Source organism: Chaetodon trifascialis, chromosome 9 (assembly GCF_039877785.1).
Source record: "Chaetodon trifascialis isolate fChaTrf1 chromosome 9, fChaTrf1.hap1, whole genome shotgun sequence".
Lineage (NCBI taxonomy): Eukaryota > Metazoa > Chordata > Actinopteri > Chaetodontiformes > Chaetodontidae > Chaetodon > Chaetodon trifascialis.
In genome coordinates this window covers 24,214,195-24,234,878 of record NC_092064.1, presented here as the reverse complement: position 1 = coordinate 24,234,878, position 20,684 = coordinate 24,214,195, and the positions used below count along the sequence as shown (strand labels likewise).

General features: G+C 42.6%; 1 protein-coding gene across 7 annotated transcripts in view; it reads right to left on the bottom strand.

The window, feature by feature from the left end:
• frya (furry homolog a (Drosophila)) overlaps window positions 1–10,979 on the bottom strand; it is a 45,943-nt gene extending 34,964 nt beyond the window's left edge. For 4 of the 7 annotated variants that reach the window (XM_070969789.1, XM_070969793.1, XM_070969792.1 and 1 more), the window contains exons 1-2: window positions 6,298–6,643; window positions 1,075–1,274 (exon numbers count right to left, since the gene is read on the bottom strand). In XM_070969789.1, the coding sequence (XP_070825890.1) occupies window positions 1,075–1,274; window positions 6,298–6,367 (270 nt within the window). In that variant the 5' untranslated portion in view covers window positions 6,368–6,643. Of the gene's footprint in view, window positions 1–1,074; window positions 1,275–2,766; window positions 2,952–6,297; window positions 6,644–10,705 lie in introns of those variants that run through there. The other 3 variants (XM_070969787.1, XM_070969786.1, XM_070969791.1) reach the window with 2 other exon arrangements.
• Between the last annotated feature and the right edge of the window lie 9,705 nt (window positions 10,980–20,684).

Genomic DNA, 20,684 nt, shown 5'->3' with positions numbered 1-20,684 from the left:
ACAGGTAAACAATAGCGCAATAGGCTGATATTAAAGTATACAGTGTATGTAATGTATACAGGATATCTCACATAAATCACACAGCATTAAAGAGGACATGCGTATATCTTCTCTCAGGGCTTATTATAGCATTACATTTCAAGTGCCAAACTCAGCTGAGGCTTGTAAACACTGAAGAATGCACTATGAAGCTGGCTAAAAATTCCACATTTTGTCCACAGGCTGCTGCCGTCTTTGTTCTGATGAGGCTGCTGCTTCACACAAAACTATCAGGTCTTCAGCTGACAGCAATTAAACATGACAAGGTAGTTAACGTCCCCGCCTCTGTGTGTGAGAGACTCAGCTGCGTGCCCACGGCCTTGACAGTAATATATCACTGCAAAGCGTAAACTGTTAAGGGCTTCATTGGCAGGAGTCACGCTGCCTGTTGTCACAGAAAACACAGCAGCATATACTGTACATACGTAGCCATAATTTTAAAGTACATTAAGCATTTCCACTTAATACCATTTGACTTCACTTTAAATGCATTTTTCTAACAAGACTTATTACACTTTAACTTAAGAGGGATTTTGATTACTTTTATTTGTACTGGAGTAATTATAAAATGTTGTATTGGTACTTTTACTTCAGCAAAGACTCTAAATTCTTCCTCCACCACTGTTTGTAAGTCATTACTGTCTAACCAGCTGTTGTAGACCTATCCATGAGGCTTCCTGTCTGACCCTGTTATAGTGGTTCACAACCTGGGGGTCGGGACACCCAAGAGGGGTCACGAGATGATTAACAGGGCAGCAACAAGAAAAAATGTAATACAGCTGATTTTTTAATCAGATGAAGCAAAATCATTCAAGCTTTGACTTAACTTCATACAACTTCGATGGTTGGTTGCATGCACTTCTGCACAGTAGACATGGCTTTGTATGAAGGCTTTACAAGCTAGAAATAGTTAAGAGGCCCAATGTCATGACCTCACTTCCCCTGACAATGCCGACAGCCAAGTTCCTGATTTTGTCTCAGCATCTGAAGCAAAATACACATAACAATCTCCACACATCTTTAATGCGGACTCACCAGCGGCTCAGCCATGATGATGCGGATCTTTCGCTCTGACACGGTGGTGAAATTGGCGAACAGGCTCTTGAGGACGTACTCGCCCGGCTTGCTCTCCGGGTCGACGCTGATGGGCATCATGGCCGGGGGACCCTTCTCTCCCTGAGGACAGCAGACTGGAGGGATGGGGGGTTTACTGTATCCGTTCCCCACAGGCGAGGCTGCAGAAAAGACACAAAACGCACGAGATGGGAAACATTAGCAATTCAAGCGCAAATGTGCGGGACAGGATCAGCCACAGATCTGTTTACAAAGAGAGATCACCAAATAGAGTATTACTGAGAAGTTTCCAAACATGGACATAAAGTTCCCAACATGTTGAGCATTCCTGAGGGAGACTGTCCAAAGGGCACCGGCTTGCCCCAAGTCTGCTCTCTTTCCTAGAGTGAACAGAGCGCATATGGAAATTAAAACACCACGGCCAGCAGCTGGTGTTTTCATTTTGTACCGCGGGTGTCATTGCCCTTTGAGGGAAGCAAAAATTTGTGCATGTGACCATCCTTCAGCCAGTGTTATGGTGTGGCCCACGTTTAATTATGGATGTCTTGGCATAGGCCATGAAACCCTACAAACTAACACTCAAGTTAAAATTTACCTCAGTGTTACACTCTGCTGCCTCCACACACAAAAGTTCTAAATATAGTAAAGAACAGCATACAAACATCTCATTACAACTGTGAAATTTATATTTGGCCTGAAAGTCTACAACCTTTACTGCGCTTCCACCTCACGAACTGCCATAAATCTGAAGTGTTTGGGAAGGACAGAAAAGACTTGCTGCCTCACGTATTTTCTACTGCATTCTGACAGTGTAAAGTGTGTGTTTGTGTGTGTGTGTGTGTGTGTGTGTGTGTGTGTGTGTGTGTGTGTGTGTGCATGTATTAAATATGACTGCGGTGAAGTACTCTACAGTCTGCACTATACATCTGTCAGCATCACATATCAAACACCAGACTTCATGTTCAGCATGAGTTTTGGTTTCTTTGCTACTAAATTCTGGATCAAAATGACCAAAGAGTTTAAAATTCTTGTTAAAAAACAGTCGAGCTTATTGTTAGAAAACCCAGCATATAAAAACACCTCAGTCATGCTACATATTTGTGCAAGATGCAACTGTCATACTGAGCAATTTCTCTCAGACCACTATGTGAAATCATGTTTAATTTAAGTAATTTATGTTCTCGTAGTCAAGTTGTGACAAGAAAAAAACCTACAGCATGTATTAAATACAGAGGATCAGATGATAATTTGGTTTAATGACTGTGGTTGGCCAAAAGCGGAATCAAAAGCAGAAACAGCAATTTTCTTGCAGATCAAAGGTGGTGAGGATAAGGCAGCTCTAATTAATTGCCTAAACTGCTTTACTCCACACTATTACGCCTTTATAGGAAGTGGAAGGAAACAGCAAACAAATGCACACAAATGAATGTTGTGCAGTGCAGAAAAAGAGAGGCTATGATATTGTTTACAGGCTGTACATTAAGAGTACACAGCTCCGACAAAGACGCTGGAGAAACACTGTGGCACCAGCAAACAGCTCCTCTTCTCCAGACACTTACAGGACATGAAGCGTTTGGATATCTGACAAGGAATGCCCAGCCTGGTGTGGCTTTCAGAACATGCTCCCCTCACTCGTGGCAACTCAGCACCTACCCAGGCCCTTGATGAAGCTGATGACGCTGGCCTTACTCCAGCACACAGCCGTCCCGTCCATAGTGGGGAAGGAGGGTACGGTATCCAGGGTTGTCCTGAATCAAGACAAATGCTTGCTAGTAAAATCCACCAACGTCCATGTCTTGTGTGTCAGCTGGCTCTGTCCTGCTGGGCATAGTTTCCATGGCACACAGAGCCAACGGCGGGTGTGTTTTAAAAAGTGGGAGTAGTGTTTGGTACGGGAGACCACGCAGTCTCTAGATCTCTCTCTCTCTCTCTCTCTCTCTCTCTCTGAGCTGCTTCTGCTATGGCTTCCTCTACCCTTGTGACCAACCGGTGCCGTCCAAGAGTGAAGGTCAGGCAGGAATTTTTAGCTGAGGCACAGCACAGTGATGAGGTCCAACATGCTATGGTGGCATAGTTGTGACTATATTTATCCCGGGGTACACACTATACTGACAGAGCAGCCCTCCCCTTTCCTCCACCTCTGTGATCCTAAAGCACGAGACACAGACCGCCCGAGTGTAAACACCATTCTTGTTGAGGCACTGCTTCTGCACAGTTCACTTCAAGCAAGTTTTTAAAGAATTAAGGGCTTTTTCAAACACTACAGGTCAATCAGTAAAATATCTGACTTTTAGGCAACTTCCCAGCAGCAGAAAGACTGGATGCAAAGACATATAATCATACAAACATTCAACAAAAACTATGCAAATTCTCCAGACAGAAACTGGAGATGAGAGGTGGAGAAAGCCACCAGTGTGCACATCAAGCCCTTTCTGTTGCTTCGGGTGCTGCGTGAAGACTCAGACGTGACATGTGACTCTGCAAACAAGGAGCTCGGACACAGTGTGCATTACATCATCGCCATGCTGGAAACACCCTGAGCATGGTGGTGCGCCCTGGAGGACAATGCAAACAGACTAACAAGTGTCTGTTTTCCACACACACACACATGCGCGCACACGCACAAAGAATGCAGCTGCCTATATGCATCCACAGAGACCACTAAGTAAACAACCACTTTAGCAGCCGTCTGTGAACAGAGTGGGTGGATATTTAGATACCACTGACCTCGTTAACTGGACCAGAAATTCCAATGTCAACATAGACCTTTGGGAGCACTTTGTCCAGCCGCTGTGAGAAACATTGACTCTGCATTTCTGCGACAGAGTAGTGGGTAATAGAGGCTTCGAAATAGCAAAAAGTTACTATATAAACCTCTCCTCCACCGCTGCACAGTATTTATAACATTCTTCCAGGCTGGGAATAAAGGAGCACTGTTCCGAAGCGCTCCACTAAAGGTGGGTGTTAATAAAGAAGTTTGCGTCATGTGACGTAATAAGTGGGAAAACTTTACCTGCTGCTTTAGATCATAAAGTTTTAGGTCAAAGGAAACAACCAGAGTCTCTGTTAACAGCCAGATGTGCCACACTGACTATATTTCCATGATAAAATGAAACTGAGTAAATCACTAGAGCTTATGGCTTCATACAAGAAAAATAAAACCCGGTAACATTTCCACAATAATTGCTGCAAATCTCCTGGAATTCAGTCTGGAGTTGAAGCTGTTTTGGCTGAATTATTTATCAAAGAGGAGGCAACAGCTGGAGCAACAACATCCTTATACTTTTACATTATCGCAAGTTCACAAAAATTTTGCAGAGTGAAGAGAGTGAGAGAGTGTGAGAGTGATTACAGACGTCTGTGAAAAGCAGATTAAAACGCTGGTCTCAAAATATTGACCATCAGCCCTGTTGAAGCAAGCGGACATCATTCTGAAAACGGCTGCCTGCTGCGTGAGTGTTTCAGGCCATTTATATAAGTCCCAGTTAAAACGCCTGCATCTGTCTCTTCCTGCTAAATGGAAGGGATTCGACCATGTACAGCTGCAGTTTTATTCATTGTTGAAATACTAGTTTTAGCTTTAGAGTACTGCACTGCACAAAGCTCAAACACTGATGGAGAATTATTCAAACAATTGGTCAAATGTGACACGGATTATCAAACTGAAAATGCATTCCATAACAAAGAAATAAATGGCAACTGAACCGAACAACATGTTTGACAGCCCAGATTCTCAGAAGAGCACCACTGTGCTCGGCTCACGGCAGCCCAGCTCCTGCTCTGATTGGCTGATGGTGGACCGGCCTTCAGGCTGTTTGAACACCAGACCTGACGCCGCTGCTGCACAATGCTAGTTCTGTGCTGCTGGTTGTCACTGTTTTATTTAAGCTGGACACACTAATTTATGAGAGAGTCAGTGTCTAAAGGGCCTTGACTTTGTTTACCTTGCGGTCACGGCACAAACCGCGTCTGATCTGGGAACCGTACTGCTGGTTCCGGGCACGCTATCAATTCTTCTATACTCAAAACTTAAATGCTGATGAACTATTTTGTGAATCAACAGCAAATGTGTCAGGAATCCCGCTCTTCCTAGAACAGTTTTCATGAACTACACTGTCTCTGCTGCTCTAGTGATTCATTACATAACAGCTCGTGTAAATGGGAGCAGAGAGATGAGATTAGGAGATCACATATTTAATGAAAATGTTAACTGCATAGCTGTTGCATTTGCTGATACAATACAATGAGTGCCTGTGCCTTTATCAGCAAAGTGACCCACTCTGAGGATTATGCAACATCATCAGGAGATGGCTAAATGTTGTGTGTGTAGACAGGGACAGCATGTTCTATGATATCCCTTTACATTCAGGTTCAGCAGATATATACAAGCTTGCACGCTACCTGAGAGGTGCAGCTGACTTGCCAGCATTACTCACTTTAGATTTTAAGGCTTTAGTTACTGTACAAAATTGTAATTGGGAACCTATGCTGCAAGTGTTTCACTGACTAAGGTGCCATTTCCTGGTTTGGCTGCTGCCTATTTTTCCACTTCTCAGTTTGTTTCAATCCAAAAGGAGTCCATCTTTAAGATCCACCTCTCTCATATCTTACATAAAACAGAATTATGCCATGATCAGATGCTGAAAAGCATCCTATCTCATCCTCATGGGCACGATGGAGGCAGTGGAGCTGTGAGCTCTGGACAGAATATGCAACCGAGCTGAACCTTCTCTAATCCTATTACGGTGTCCTCGCACTTAATAAGAGCTACTTAGACTCCGCCAGAGACTCACAGACTACACTCAAATAAGGCTAGAATTTAAACAGAAGCAGAGATGCTGAATCACCATCAGCAGAACTTATGGTGCACAGTTTAATCAGCGTAATGTTAGCTGTACCACAGTACTGTCTGCCTGTGTCCCTGGCTGTTGCTATGAGACAACTGAAAGCCTTTTTGAGTGTGTTGCTAGAAGTATGATGCTTCCAAGTTTGCAGAAACTGACTGAACAATGAAATCACACTCAGCTCAATCTACAGCAAGCAACAGCCCATCCTCATCACGGACCACAACAGGACAACAAGGCTGTAAAGTCAGGCTCCCAGCAGAGCTGCAGCCAGTCAGTCAGCTCTGTCAGCTGAGCACAAAAAAAACCCCACAACAACAAGGGACAAAATGCTACTCACTGCCGCTCCACGATTTCAGCAAAGACTTGATGCTGATTTCAAAGAAGCCTGAGTCCTGCTGGCTGGCCATGGCTGCAGCTTCCTGTTGAGTGTCCCCCCTGTACTTGTGTTTCCCTCCAGTAGCAGCAGCAGCAGCAGCAGCAGCTGAGCTGGGACCAGCAGGTAGCGCCTGCTGTCACCTCTCTGTGACGCACACAATGCTGTGCTGAAAAGACCCTGAGAAAACACACTAGCACTGCTTTACTCCTCCTCTTGTGTCCTGTCCTTGGCTGTCAGCCCTCTCGCTCTCTCTCTTCACACTCTCTTAACATCTCTCTCTCTCTCTCTCTCTCTCTAAAGCTGTGGCAGGCAGTGGGCGGCAATGCAAGCTCCCTTTAAATAACTGCGCGGAGGCTGAGAGTGCAGGAAGCAATCCTCTTAGCAGAGTGCAGTTAATAATAACTACTGTTTGTCTGCGTGCGGGGCCTGATAATGATGACAGCGCCGGGCTTGTGCGTCTTTCAGCGTGACTGGGAGCATCTGACAGGTCGCCACCACTGACGGAGGAGATGGAGAACGCGGGAAGTATGACACATTACAGGGAACATCTGGGCGAGCACTGGAAAGAGGAAGACACTAAAGTGATCAGCAAGCAGACGGGATTAACTGCACACAAGGGATCTGCATGGGAGCAGGGGCTGACTGTTGGCTTTTAACCCTTTTATTTCTTAAATGCACTTTAAACAGCTGTCAAATAAAAAGCTAGTCAAAGCGAGTCAAATATTGTGCTATCCTTATTTGTTTTTACACATTTTCTTATCATTATCATTAGGGGAAGTAACATATTCAACTTGCTTATTTTGGCTGAAAAACAGTCCAAATTTTAAATTTTAAAATGAAAATTGCATTTCTACTCATCTACTTTTTTATATTAATCGATTAAATGACTTGTGCAATAGTTTTAAGACTATTATCGTTTGTCATCTCTTAAATCCTGCAGAAGATGTAAAACACATTTACACTTAAATACTTTGATATTTGAATTTTCAGCCTCTAAGCCTCAAATAACAGAACCTGAGGGGTTGATCAATGTGTTGCCAAACCAGCAGAATTCCCTCCTTTTTATCCTGCTGCTTTTCCTGGAAATGTGACAATTAAATCCAATATTCGCAGCATTTCACAATGTAAAAGCAGATGCATGTCGTCAACCATATGGACTATAAAACACATGCTCCAATCCCCCTTGCTCTACTGCCTCTCAGCGCTCTTAGTGTAATCCTATCAGAACTCTGTCTGTCCATCAAGCGACAGCCACTTGACCTTCATTACATAATACACTCTGTGATGGAGACGCCATCACTGGTTGCAGTGTTTGGTAAACACAGGTATCCCGACAATGTCCAAGACAGCACCGCCCGGCTGCTGCTGTGCTGATCAGAGGTTGTTTCTCGTCATTTTTTATTCTATTTAACAGCATTTGAATTTCAAAGACAACTTGATCACAGTTAAATGCAATGACCAGAACAAACTAACACATTACGCAGAAACTCACTTTTCATGTCAGCAGCACATATGAAGCAAATGAAGGATGCTTTTTCCACAGTGACACCAGGGGGCGCTAAAACACCATGGCCATTTTGCCTATGCAGGCAGATACCTCCAGCCGATGCAACTTTACAGAATTAGACAATTACTTTTACAATGAACTCCTGCTGCTACTGAACCTCTCTCGACCTCCTTGGATGCCACTTAGTCACAGCGTAACATCAGCTGTCGCTTGCTGGTATGAGTATATCGGTACTTATCAGTATTACTCGCTTATCTTTCATCCCCAAATGCATCAATCCCCTTGCCTCATCTTGCCATCATCATCATCAACCGCATCATAATTATTGGGCTTTCTAAAGAAACTTTGGACACTCAGCTGTTGTGACGCATTGCGATAGCTGGGCTATGTACAGAGCTGCAACGATTAGTTGATTAATTGATTAATCGATCACAAGAAAATTTATCACCTACTATTTTGAAAATCGCTTAATCGTTTTAGAGTTCACATGAGAGCAAAGAGAAGACGAGACTACAGCTAATCAATGTACAAACGTGCCACCAAGTGGACAGACGATATATCATGTACCAACAGTACGATAGATGGCCTTCAGCGTTCTGAAGACTGGTCGTCAAAATGACGACCAGTCTTCAGATTTTTTCGTTGCTAAAAAAATTCAGCCAATTACGGCAAATAGTTGGTTAATGCGACCTCTGGTGCAAATCTGGTGTCTGTACAGGACATTTCTGTTTTGACAGCATGTTTGTGTATAATCCCACTCTCCTTCCCACCACAGCAGCGGCTTTTCATTTTGGCACCACCAAATAAGCCACCTTGAACAAAAGTGCTCTTGTGACTTGTGCCATCATTTGTGAGGGTTGCATTTCCAACATATTCACTCATCCCGTCACGCCATCGCAGATTGTTCTTTAGTGCATCAGTTAGCGTTTAATAGTGTGACAGAGCAATAAACAATGAAGGCGGACACTGAAGAAGCACTATGTGGCTGCGAGGTTGCTACTGATACTGTGATTTAAGAAAGCAGCACTCATCACACTTCACGTGGTGATGATGTATTTGCTGAAAATCTTGCACTCATATTGCTACTATTCACACATGTCCATATTTCCTTTGTATTATCGTTTAGCTCATCTACGGTGTCTTTTAACATACCTACATAATAAAATGAAGAGAGTGAAGGCACAGCTGCCTCATGAACTTAATAGCCTCTTCTGTTTTTGCGTCGATATTTTTGTTTCGTAAATCTTCAGATGTTGGCAGTATCTTTGCCCTATCAGCAAACCTCTCCTCACCCTAGAGTAACCATTAAGTCGTCACATTAACAACAAGCAGCGATAAGGACTATGCAATAGTCGAGTCAGAGCAAATTTGACTAATTATGGGCAATTGCTTGGGCTATTATGGTCACAGCAAAACACTTGATAACAAGCAGAGATCAGCCCAAACACTTCGTTTGCTTTCCTGAGTTATCCACCAGTTGTAATCTAGTCAGCCTGACTTGCCTCGTAAGAGGCCCTCTGAAGGGTAAGCAGTTATGTAATTCCCATGTTGAATAATTGTAGAATTGTAGAAAAAGGCTGCTAAACACGAAAAAGCCAAAATAAAGGCAGAGCGATTGAGACACCAACCACACTGTTGGTTTCATTTATGAGACCAAAATATGAAAATGAAACTCTAAAATCATAACACCCTCATGCAGCTGAAGCTATGTGTACTTTCAGGCGGAGGATAAACTTGTTTTGCATCAACGCTGTAAAACTTGCATAGACAGTTTACATGAGGCACGGACTCGACAGTGAGGTTTACAGGTTGCTCCCGTCCTGACAGCCCAAACTTTAGAGAGGCAGCGATAAAAACTTGTCTAATGGACCTGTCTCTCACAGAGATCTGAGGTGACTGCTCGAGGGAGCCCAAAGCAGACTGTACTTTTACAGGTGTCAAAACTGTCAAAGCAGATCAGAAGAATATGCAACGAACACGCCAGAAAAGACAACTGGATGCTTGTATCACAGCTCATCATAACAGCCAGGAGAGGATATCATGAAGCAATCAGACCTAATGCCACTCTGAAGAAACTTAGATACGGTGTTTACGGTATAACACCTTATCTGGATATCTTAAAACTTGCTGGCATAACTGCTGCCAAACATTTAGATGTAAAGCACTGACAGTCTGCTGGCAGCCTGGATAGGATCAGTGTTGCTGCTTATGGAGGAAACCGCTTCAGTAATACTCTCCGAATCTTCAGGTTTGCAGTTCTGTTTATTGGCAGCTTATTGGCAACGTGTGTAAAAGACAAATAAATCAGATGGCAAAACATTTTGCTTAATTAGGCTTTCAGTGGGTGAAGGCTCTGACACATTAAGCACTTATTAAAAGCATTATCGGGCTCTGATGAAGGTTAGGAATGTGAGGTATGTCTGTCCAGCTCAGCCATCTTTGTGGTTATCAAGCTCAAACACTTGACTCCCTCTTACTCTTACTCCCTGCCCCTGGCGCCCCTACTTTATTCAGCTTCTCCTCTTTTCTGCTCACATATTCTGACCTTAAATATCTCAGTTTATTTCGAATCATTACTGTTTCCTCTGTGCTCGTTTCGCTGAAGACATGAGGAGTACAGAAATGTTGGAAAGTGAGGTCAGTTCTACAACATAATATCAAAAATTGTGTTGTTGTACTCTCCCACAGCCTGACTCATTCTCAACAAGACACTAGATTCCTGGGTAACGATGATAAATACAGTGGGCAGGTGAGGCATTTCACAGCGATGTAGCAGCAGCAGAAATACCACATTTCTCCAAAATTCAGATTAAAAATCTTGAGGTGCTCACCACAGCTTCAGAGAGTCAAAGCAGTACCTACTTTCAAGAATGGTGGGCCTCTTCTTATGGCGCATCTTTTTAAACTTCCCTCTGAAGTCCCTGGGTGGGAATGGATCCAGAGGTAAGCTGGCAATGCACCCCAAGACAACCTCATCCCGTCCCTCAGAGCAATCCGTCTCACTCTCAGCCATGTCTCTCACAGCACTCTCCTCTAAAGACATGTTGGATGGCGGGGAGCCCACAGCTACTTCTATCATTCTTCCAAAAGAGTCATTTGAAGCTGTGCCAGGTTTTCCCCTTCTTTCTTTCTGAAGTGTAGTGTTTAATATTTCTCTTCCTTTTCCTTCCTTAAAAACTTTCCCTTGGTCGTGCAGAGATGCAGCCAGAGCCGTCAGCCTCGGTCTGCTAATGTGTTTTAACCCCTGCACTTGTCAGGGCAGTTCAGCAAGTTACAGTAACATTCAAGAATTGGGCAGGTATTGGATTACTCAGACAGTCCCTCCTCTTTTCAGCAAAAAGGCAAGAGGCAGAGAAGAGAGGGGCAATGTCATAACTAAAGAGGGAGGGCAAGGGGGAGAGAGGCCGCTCTGACAGCTACAACATCCCCGCCTACCGTATGCCCACGAGGCATTCCTGAATAAATATCCTGTATTTGTCTTGGAGTCAGCACATCAAAGTCTAAACAGACACATTTTGCCACTGGCAGCGTTAATGAGACGCAAACTAATTTCTTACACAATCGTGCACTCACGAGCAGCACGACAATATTTAAAAGCTGCACATTCAGAGATGTTTGACCGAGAAGCACATCCTCCACATGCACCCCTGGAAGTCCTGACCAGTTCCATCATTTCAACACAAAACACCTGGACGCTCCCCACGCTTCCCTCTGCATCCAGTCCTCTGTGATGTTGTTGTTGGAGTCATCAAAGAAATAAGTGAAAGGCGTAAATCCAGAGAAACTTTCACACAGCTTGCAGCTCTTTTCAGTCTTTTTCAACCACTGAAGTGAACACAAACTGGACACACCTACCACATGAACCAGTTTTTCCGAGTCTGACCTACATGAGCAATACAAACACCCTGTATGTACATGAAGTGAAGGCGTTTTCTGTTTTATGAAGAAACCGCAGTTAGAACATGGAACAACTAGCCTATACACCCCTTTTTCATGTCATTAATATGTTTTTTTGGGGATCTGTGTTGCAGAACAGGACAATGTGGCTAAAATGAACATGACAAACATGATGTCTAAACATTAGTAACTTCTTTCATGACATAGAAAGCTGAATTCACAGAGAAGAGCTGCACAACAGGGAGCCCCTGGAGCAGGTTTTTCTTCAGTCTAATGAGTCCAACAGTAATTTCACTTTTCATCCACCTGTCAAAGAAAAAGGTAGCCTAAAGAAAACTGCTTCAGAGGAATGACTGCAGCAGCACACCTGAGAAAACTGTCAAAAACAACTCAGTGCATTCATCATGTTTCCACCAGTCTGAATTACAATTACCTAAGAGCCTGCTCCTGCCCTACTTAATAAGGTCCTTCAGGACAAGAATTATCATGTTGTCATAGTAAATAACAAGCAGAGCAAAGACATGTCTTCACAACATCTAAAGACGTGCTTTCTGTTTGGGGTTGAACAACATCATCCCAAATCAATGATGAAATCATTAGTAATTCATACATTTGGATATCCACTAAAACCCAAACAAAACACACCTGCCTTCTCTCACGCTGGTCCACTTACACATGAGCCTGACCAGTTTTTCAAACGTCTAAATATGCTCATTTAATGGTTTTAACATTTAAATTTGAACTTTTCTTCCATCAGACTGTCTCCTTTCTCAGGGTCCCATTCGGCACTGCATCATGTCCCACTGACTCTTCATTCCTCTGCACATTCGGGTTTAGTTTGTATTCACAACAATAAAAAACTAACATGAAAAGAAATCTGAAAATTCAAGAGGCTACTGGAACGTCATAATACCAGAGAGGACACGAACGAGCAAAGCATGTTGTAGTAACAGTGCACCCTCTAGTGTTCAACCAAAACCTTCTGACAAGTGATACCTTCAGTCCAGTTCATGTTCAGTCAAGGGTTACTGTACCGGAGCCTCTGATAGCATTAGTCACTTTCATCAGTTTAAACACATACACACACATGCAAAATGTGCACAGTTGACTTGCTGAGTCAGTTAATGACCATGACATCATATTTCAGTAGGACATACATTCATGTATAGTGTGTTTTTATTTATTTCTCTTTTCCCCGCCATTCTGTCTACTGACCGATACAACTGGGGCTGGTACAACCTTCTAAATCTAATGAACTATAATGCTTCTACATGTCTCACCTTGACATGAGATACACAACAATCTCAATTTTGAGAGTTTTTTTTGTAAATGTTCTAACTTACCTCCTCATTGTGAACTGTTTGAACTATATGAACAAGACGCTGCAGGTTGTAATGTGACAATCAAATGACAAAATGTCCTTTACACCTTCTGTACTTGTAAATGACTGTAAATGACAGTGAATATAAAAACTACAACTTAGTCTCTACGCAGAATACTGAAGATAAAAAAAAATCAACACAAAGAGCCAATCGAAGTACTCAATCTACGACTAAATAAATCTGTATCTGTATATAAACTATATAAGCTATATAAACTTGTATTGACTGTATTGAAAACAAACTGAGCCACTAACATGACAGGACAACGTTCAAATAAATGCATGCATGTATCAGAACGTGGAGCAGAGCAGGACCGCCTGCACTGAGAAACGACTCAGAAACTCAGTTGGCATGGCCGCTGAAACCAACACCCTCCGGCGGAGGCCGAAGGCTGTTTCCATGGTGAGACACATTTAGATTTGCACAGGCAGAGCAGAACATGATGAATAATTGATAGATATCAGGCCCTGATGCTAGCAGAAACCAGCTGAAGGTTAATTTCAGCTATTCTCATGGCCTCTCATGCAACAAGTAGACAAACGCACAAAGCGCACTGAGGGAAGTGATGCTGGACACAGGCGGCCGTTACGTAACACACCTGACAACTTAAGTTTTAAAACATCGGTGTGTATGAAAGTGACCCGAGAGTGCATTCCTCTTAAGTGTTTCCTTGAAACAGTCGGAGAAGAAGCAACTGCACAGAGTGCTGTTTAAACATTTAGAAATCTCTTGAACAGCAAGTGGAAGGACTTTGCATAATTACAAATAATTGATCTCATGTGGTATTAAGATACCGAAGCTTTCAACCTTCTACAGCTGTTACAAACTTTCAGTAGTTTTCCAGGGCAGCCATGCCGCAGTCTCCTGATCTTGGCCATTTGATTCTTCATGTCCACATTTTACATGTTTAACTTCACATGACAAAGACCAGACAAAGCATCTGCAGCGAGCCATTATTCAACAGGTCGCCTGTTCTCTACACAGTTCTGGGTCTGGGTTGAGTCAACACACATTAGAACCATTCAAGCGCTGTAAACAAGTCTGCAGCTGCACCTGTTCCCTGCTCTGCCTCCCTATTATCTACCTGGGGCAGGAGGGGCTTCATTCTGAACACACGCAGCCACTGTGGAGACCAGGTGAGGTGAACACCGTGCAGATCCCGTTACAGTGAGGTGATTATGTTCTAAAGCTTGGAGCATCAATGGGATTGTGTCACTTTTCAGAGACATAAACTGACTTATTTATTGCTCCCGATGGATATTTGAGGGTTTGCACAATGTCAGCATGGCACAAACACTAACTGTAATAAGGCTTTATTGAATAGAGGTAAAAACTTTTTATTTACACCTCAATATAAATTTTAAATGGCTGCAGATGAAATAATGATGAAACCGATATGAAACCCAAAAGAGCTTCACTTTTTTATTGATGATGAACTATTTTCCAGTTGTATCGCTTGTATTTAACATCAGCATATGTATTTATTTATTTACTGTTTTATTATATTTCTTATTCCCTTTAGCCATCTCTACCTGTCTGTCAAATTTCCTACAATGTAGAACAATAAAGTCAGTCTTGAATCTTGTATATGGTCATTATTGATTCAGTCTTTTTTGCCAGGCAGCCCACATGCTTCTCTGAGTAACTGCTAAGCTATGCTAAGCTACATTGTTAAGGCATTCATTACATCCACTGCCTGCAGCCATTCACAGACTCTCTCATGAGGGAGGGATGAAAATCTTTAAAACTGCTCTTCTTCTCTGCTAAAGACACCTCGATAATTCTAGTACCAACGGAGTAGGCCTGTGTTTTTATTGATTACTCTACTAGCCGGCTTAAAGACAAAAAATCTTTGATCCCATCTAAGTGCTGCCACTGAATTCTAAATTTTCAGTCTCATTTTACAGTATTATAGATGTCAGGCAGTAGTGATGGAAATGATTATTGAAGCTACGACAGAGTTTCCATGTGAGAGACGTTTTTAGTTCACATTTACATGCGCAGAAATTGAGCAGTATGAGTTCCACCAGAGTGACAATAGTGTCAAGTCAGTGCAAGTCAACTTTATTTATGGAGCGCCTCTGCACAAACAAGTTTGTTCTGTTTGCTTTGCAGAAATAGCAACAAACAAAGCAACAGCGTCAACTAAATCTATGTGCAGGATGACGCTGGAAAATCCTCATTTATGCATCTAAAAGTCAGAGTTTGAGAATGAAACTGACTGTGACGTTCTGGTGATGATGGATCTGTAGAGACAAACAGACACACGTCTTCAAACTTCTCACTGACCTATGTAATACATGCAAGGTAGACTTTATCCTGTCCTTTGATTTAGAAGAAGCTTTTTTAGTTCAATGCGAAGTAGATTCTGATGTACAAGGAGACAACACTAGAAATGCTTTGGATAATCTCCGTTAGTCCTAACTGCTGTTACATCCACGACTTGTTTTTATGCTTTGACGTGTTGTTCTGGAGACTGAACTCAGAGGGTCACCACTAAGGCTGGGTATCATTTAAACACTACAATACCACTAAGGACACCAGCACCATTTGACTGCTATCGATAGTAATAGAGTACTCCATTTGATACCTTCTGTTTTCTACTTCATTCAGTAGCCATTGTGAATGTAAGCATTCAGTTGCGTGAAAAGCCGTCACCACTCCTCCCCATCCGAACGATTTTTACACAAACACATTCTGAAACTGTGTACAAATTAGGAAAAACTGATAAAATAACCGTGCAGTGTCGTATTATTTGTAGTTCATCTTTAATTTGGCCGTTACCTGAGGTAATGTAGTCAGCACCAATATCCAGCCCAACCCACTGACTTCCATTGAAAAGTGCACATATGCCAAACAAAATGCTGCTCCAACAACAGAAATAAGAAAACTTAGCACCAACCACACATCCATCAAGTGTGGCCAGGGGGCTGGAGCCCGTCCCAGCATGCATCAGGCTGGAGGGTACATCCTGGGCAAGTAGTCTATCACACTGCTACAGTGAAGTTTTGGACAGACAGATTTTCAGTAAAACTCCACAGAGAAAAACTCCTACCTGCCTGGCAGTGTTCAAACCCAGGACCTTCTTCACACCTGCCCAACACCTTGAGATGGGGTTTTATTTTAACTGCTCAGCCTGTGATAAAATGAGTACTTTTCCTTACTTGTTGTAAAGTTTGATATCTTTTTTTTATTATTATTATTGTTCTAGCTCAAGGAATGAAGGTTTGATCATTTATGGATGCTGGGAAAAAGTGTGCATAAGCAGTAAATGGATCCATTTGATGATGGTGTACTATAATGTCTGGATCAACATTTTCTTTCATCTAAACTCTTGTCCCCAAAACAACACATTACGGACACTTAGCCGAAAGAAAGGGGTTTATAAGCAGACTTCGAAATGCAGCATTTCAGCGAAATGCAGCATGCTTTAAGATGAGCCTTTCTGTAGCTCTGGTTTTTAGACATCACATGTCACACAAATGGACTTTGAAACAAAAAGCTTTAAGATGACGCAAGTTGCGCTCGATCTCATCTCCAGTAAGGACTCCGTCTACCAACACTTTAACGGTCAACTGAGAGCACTTAGATCTCAAGGTTAAGAAAGGCCTCATGTTGCTGAAAATCCACAGAGACAAGCAGAAGTTTGGATCACAGTTTCCCTCAAACAAGACTGCAGTTACTGCGCCGAAAGATGAAGCGCAGAGAAAGCAGAAAGTGCAGGAGACTTGTCCACATTGGAAAAGATGATAAATACCTTCAGCTGCTGCAGGTGCGTTTTATTTTGCTTTCTCCATCTGCACTTGGGAAGTGAGTCCAAGTTTCGGCCTCAGTGTCCCTGCAGGCGATCCACTTGTTCTGATGCACTTCTCCCTCTCGGTCTCCCTCCATCAGCTCTGCAGGGACAGACTCCGCCTCCAGCAGCCCCGCTCATGTCCTCCTGAATAATGAAAAACATGCAAGGCTTTGGCTTTCTGCAGCCTGCACCGTGACCTGGCCCAGGGCCATTCCAGCGGCTTCCTAACACACCTGCTGCCCGGTGCTGGGTTTCACAGGGAAACCTCCACACGTAGATCACAGAGTTTTACAGAGGAGGCCATAGCTACAATACAGTGGGTTAAAAAAAGGCATTAAGTATGATACACATGACTGTGGCATTCACACAGTCACTAATGAAGACATTTATATGGAATAAAATATGTCCGAGGTGTGTTTACAATACATAATATGATGAATTCCCGCAGGAATGTTCAAATAAACCTGAAAAATGTAAAATCTTAATCAAATCTAATTAAAATAAATATCGTAAATCAATACCACACAGCATTTATAGCATGGTCATTTACACAAAATGTGACATCAGTACAAAACACAAATAATATTGTAATAAAGATACCATAAAAGCTTTAAAAAAAAGCAAACTGGTCATGACTACAACCCTCTTTAAAAACTGCTTAAAAAATGTTCCAGTTTGTCCACATACTGCCTCGACGTATTTGTGTGCATACAGTATAGTAGAGAGTATACAGTACAGTAGAGAGCTGCAACTACAGAGCAGGTGTTCATTGAGATTTTGGCTTATTGGCTTAATGAGCATCTGCCTTGTACATTTGAAGACTCTTTGATGGTTGCACAACAAATATGAATAAGAAAGGAACATGAAATGATAAAGATAACCCTGGTGCCAACATAGTTCTGCCTCAAGCAATACATCATGGAAGAGTTACCTGTTTTCTGTAAATACACGTACAGTAAGGAGAGGAACTGCTGCTTTTAAGTTTCAGTGAAATTAATTTAATGAGGATCCAGCAGATGGCGTCAAAGAACATGATAAGAGAGGAAATATCTTTGAAGAAGAGGCTGTGAAGAGCAGCGCCACTGGCATGCGTGGTTAGAAAAGAATAAGCTTGAGAAGTGAGAATGGTTTTCAGAGAGATGATTTAAGTGCACACATTACAGTTTGACAACACCTGATGTTTTCTTTCTTTTACAGTGGAGCTTCAAATGGCCACATTTCTCGAGAAAATACCTCAAATATCTGTCTTGCTCTAATAGATGTGTCAGAAGTGAAAATTTGAAGTCCGTGTTGCTTTTTGAAAAAAGTGTTTCTAATATGTGAGTCCATAGACTCAGCAACACTCAGCTGTTGTTGATGAGAGCTGAAACCCTGACAGGGATGGACAGAGTTCAATGGTTGGCCATCAACCTCTCAGACATCACTGTTTTAGCACTCAGGGAAAGCGTGCTACTGATTCAAGATGATAGCATGCCCAAGAGCTCTGTCCAGACCAGAACAACAAAATTGCTTTGTCAGCTATATGCACACACCACGGCTTGTCATGATGACAGCAGAGCTCCACAGTGCTGGCAAGTCATAGGGCAGCAGGTGCACCACAAGCCGGGACATTAAAAATATATTTTTGACAAAATAAACAGACATGTGCATGAAAATAACAGTGCTGTTTCCATAAAACCAGCATGCATTCAGTTCTGAATTATAATCAAGCTTTGGAAAATGTTTTCATTCGTGTTTTTTTCACCGAAAGTGAGCCAGATGTTATTGGCTGGGGCATACTGGCTGTAGTGATAATTCTGCTACGCTACCCATCAATGGAATAACACATCAGTGCCACAGCACAAAAGAAAGACAGTTGCATAACTGAGCACAGCAGCTTTGACCTGATCCAAGTGCCCCTTTTTGAATTCTTCAAGGAATAGAGAAAACCCAGGATAAAGGAGGATGTGGATGATTGTCACAGCGCGGCGCCTTGATGCACATGCAGGTAGTTTTCAGCTCAGATGAAAGTCTGCAAACCAATTAAAAAGAGATTCCATAAACCGCCTGTGAAAGCTATGACCCACACAGACATGCATGAAATCATATTAGTCACATCTTCTTCAAAGTAAGCCGTCTTTTACTTTCCACTTGGGGGGTGCAGGTTCAATGCCGCCTTACATTTTTCAGGGGTATTCTGTAGCTGCTGATGCTCCTGCAGTAACTCCATTTTAGGGGATTTCTTGCTATAATATGAAAGTTTTCAGCTTGGAACCTGCCCCACAGCTGAAACTCTGAGGCACGATGACCCCTGATTCACACTTTGGCTCTTTTAATGGAGAACTGAAACCTTTGACTAAGAGCACAAGAGATCAGTCCACCACAGAGGCGGCTGAATGCACTGAAGCGGCAGGTCAGGAGCGTGGATCAAAGCTCTCATGTCTTGCAGGGATGCTTTGCCTGCATGGATGGGGCTATGCTGCACAATTCCCACAAACAATATTGATGAGGCCGCAGATGAGCTGTGCAGCGTCAGTGAGCTCTGTTAAGTATTTGAACAAGGACACACTGTGACGTTCTGTAATGGATGAACAGATGGATGATGTGTCAGGGCTGTATGTATTTTAGGAACATGATCTAGATTCAAACAGGAATTAGAAAGCTTCACAGATCTTCCTCAGCCTCATAACAGCGAGTAACAAAAAATATCATTAACACATGTTGAGATAATTGGTATTTGTACCTTTTACTGAAGAGAAACTTGGCACAATTAGCAGTGGTTTCGTGGAGAGAAGCTTGAAAGCAGCAGGTGATGTTGTTACAGGAGACGAGGAAAATGAGGTGAGAGTGGATATGTGAAGCTTAAGAACTTCAAGGCTGTCTGGTTTAAACTCTGACAAACAACAGGTCAATGCAACTAATGGTTGTCAGACAGGTGAGAGGTGTTATGAGATTCCACATCGGCATACCGGACCTGCTGTGGTGTAAAGACACCACCTTCCACTACTCATGTTTTTGTACCAACATCTTAAAGGCTAAAAACCCAAGCAAACCTTTCAATCGCTGATTTTTCAACCCCCTTCAAGGCCTCTCTTGGCAAGCTGACAACTCCACATGGCAGCAAGAAGTAACTGTTTATACCCAGAATTCATGTATCATCAGTAAACTGCACACAGCACACTCATGTTTACTAACCCAGGCTCTGATTGCTTTATGCCAAAGGATACCAAAGGGATGTGAGGGGAAAATAATCTAATGAGTCCAGGCTGAATGGAGCTTGTCACTTGCTTGCTGTTTGTATTTTGCTTTTAAATTTGGTTACTTTCTGTGAGCTGACAAGTGTTCAGAGTCTCACTTAACAGAGGTTTGATGCCCTTGTCCACTGCACAGCCCCTTTCTTAAGTGTATGCTGCTAAAACAGGTGTATTTTTCCATGAATATCATGCCTACTGTGCCATTAAAGCTGGTCCACTACCCTCATTATGGGGTCTAATGCCACCACAGCAGAGGTATGTTTAATGTGCATATCAAAATCAAGAGTATTTGCACATGAGCAGAAATAATCAGTGCAAAAACAGTGAAATTACAGTGCATTCTGCAGCAACCAAACCTGAAGCCCAGTAATACTTGCCCTCCACATAAATGCATTCTCCTTCACGTTAGTGGTCAGAGACAAATTCTCAGTCAGTGACGGAGCTGGAATTTACATAGAGAGATCAAGGAGGGACAAAGGACGGCATGAAATAGAGACAATGTATTATATTATTATATTATATCATATCACTCT